We start from the raw sequence: 2,651 nt of genomic DNA, 5'->3' as shown, positions 1-2,651 counted from the left end.
ATTAACAGAAAAAATTTATAACTTATAATTGAGAAACAAAATCATTCCTTGAGAAATACTCATTATAACAGCTCAATGCACCTTACCATTAGCTATTCCAGGCTTTCAGCTTTTACTTTCTTTGAGTTTCTGACAAGCCCTTTTAACCTGTATTCCAAATATACAAAAAAAAAAAGGTAAGAAAAACTTCTACCAGGCCATAAGCAATGCAAACTATAAAAGGAGTACTTTCTTTCACCTTATGGAAAGGGACCCCTTTAGATGGTCAAGTCTTTCAGAGTTTCCTCTGGACTTCTTGTTCAAAAACACTAATAAGACAAGAAAAGAAATTTTGCAAAAGATTCTATTCATATTGCTATAACATCATGCATTCTTAATTCATCAAACATAATACTTAGATACTCAAAAATAAAAAGATCATAAACACAAGTAACAAAAAGATCAAAAACCAAGTTCACCAAGTATTAAACACAAATCAGAACTTCAAGTTCAACATAGAGTTTGGTTCACTAATCTAATCATCCAAATTCTCCAGGTATATTGGCCCAACTTCTCAATGGTACCAACTACCAACCAAAGCCAGGTGGTATTTCACCATCATCTTCATCTTCATCTTCGGGAGGTTGTGTTTCATCTACATCTCCAATTTGGGTGTTGACTGCATTTTCTTCAATGATTCCCCATTGCTCAATGAAAAATTCATCATCATCTAAAGAATGAAAATAGAAAATTAGAATTCAAAAAATACATAAAATAATCAAGTATGGAAATGTCATTTGAGATAATATCAATGATAGTTATCATCAGTCCTAGCTCTTTTTCTTGATGGTGATTCCATTATTGGAAATGTTGTCTCATCAGCTTTAAACATATCATCATTCTCATTATCATCAAGTAATGGAGGATCCTCATCATCGTGCACTATCCAATCTTCCACAACATCAACAAGTTCATGCCCAATTGGGTCAAGACTTTCAGTCTACAAATCAATAAATGATACATTAGATGCAATGCAAGCATTAAAAAAACAATCATGAAACATATAAGTTAAAACACTTATCCAACCATCACATGCAGGTTGCAATGAACATATACTAGGTCATTGAGCCTCTGGTGCTCTAACTTATTCTTTCTCTTCGTGTGTATACGTTCAAAAACACTCCAATTGTGTTCATATCCAGATGAGCTACACATCTGGCTAAGGATCCGTTCAACAATCCTTTTCAAATTTGGAGTGTCACAACCAAATCTCGACCACCATTCACCTATATACAATGAAATAGAGTTAATTTAATTTATAAAATAAAATTGAAAATTGAAATAATAAACATGTTACAAGAAAAAAAATATTTATTACCTGGAGGCATTGATTTAAATGTCTTCATTGAGAAAGGTTTTTCAAAATTACCACGACAGTTTTCAAAAAGAGTAAGTTCTTTGTTCAGCTTTATCTCCACATCATCTGATTTGATTGTAATCTTTTCAATGACATCAAAAAACTACAGACATAATGGCCAGGGATTTAACTTTTGATCTCGGATCATATTGGAAGGTCGGGTTAAAATAATACCCTGCAAGATGAATCCTCTGACCCATTTGTCTATTCCATCTTCTATCAATAATGTCCATGATTGGGCCATATTTAGCTTTCTTATAATTAAAAAACTTTTCAGTGATTCTTTTGCCTTCAACATTGCATGATACATATACCCCATTGTAGGCCTAAACTCAGAATTTGCAAGTCTCAATGCATTAACAAGAGGTGATGTGAAATCCACAATCATTTTGCATTGTGCCCAAATTTCAGAATCCAAAACTATTTGTATTACTTCCTTCCCCTTTGCATCTTTTGCATACCTAGAATCAATAAAACTCCAATCTATCACCAAATTTTGCAAATCATGCATGTGCTTCAAAGTGCTATCCAATGCAATGAAATTAGTTGCAAAACGAGTGGCTTCAGGATGTACTATCTCAGTTCAACTAGGTCTCTTCCTTAGCATTAAGAGTACAAAAATATGATTGTAGACAAATTTGGTAATCTTAAATGCATGTTGAACCACATTTGCAACATAATCAATTTCCCCAATTTTTTTAACATCAGGTTTAGACAATGTGCTGCACAAGGTGACCAATATATCCATGGAAACTCTACTTCCAACAATCTTCCTGCAACTACATAATTTGTAGCATTATCTGTTACCACCTGAACAACATTTTCTGCTTTTACCCAATCAATAACTTCCTTAAACAAAAGAAATAAATTCTCTGCACTCTTGACTGTTTCAGAAGAATCTACAGACTTCACAAATACAGTTCCTGTAGGACAATACACTAAAAAATTAATCAATGTTCGACTACGTGTATTTGTCTAACTGTCAACCATTATAGTGCAACCATATGTACCCCAATCCTTACGGAATTTATCAACTGACATTTGCACCTTTTGAACTAAATCCTTCAACAAATTGGTCCTACAGTTATAATATAAAGGAGCTTTGTACCATGGACCAATAGTAGAAAGGGCATCCAACATAGGCTGAAAATATCTTGAACGCAAAGCATTCAAGGGAATACAAGCATCACACAACTACTTCATAACAGCATGGTCCACATGATTAATTGCTCCCTTAGATGCCAATACACTCTTA

At 33.5% G+C, this 2,651-nt stretch overlaps 1 protein-coding gene across 1 annotated transcript; it reads right to left on the bottom strand.

Moving 5' to 3' along the window:
- Positions 1-787: 787 nt before the first annotated feature.
- Positions 788-2,437, bottom strand: LOC148803266 (uncharacterized). The gene is made up of 6 exons (XM_088894801.1): positions 2,407-2,437; positions 2,163-2,319; positions 1,686-1,857; positions 1,358-1,478; positions 1,066-1,265; positions 788-979 (listed from the first exon to the last, which is right to left on the bottom strand). The coding sequence occupies exons 1-6, from the start codon at positions 2,435-2,437 to the stop codon at positions 788-790; spliced, it is 873 nt and encodes a 290-aa protein (XP_088750927.1).
- Between the last annotated feature and the right edge of the window lie 214 nt (positions 2,438-2,651).

Source organism: Nelumbo nucifera, chromosome 1, assembly GCF_055504915.1.
Source record: "Nelumbo nucifera cultivar China Antique chromosome 1, China Antique-T2T, whole genome shotgun sequence".
Classification (NCBI taxonomy): domain Eukaryota; kingdom Viridiplantae; phylum Streptophyta; class Magnoliopsida; order Proteales; family Nelumbonaceae; genus Nelumbo; species Nelumbo nucifera.
The sequence above is the reverse complement of the archived record's forward strand: the minus strand, read 5'-3'. Positions and strand labels throughout refer to the sequence as shown.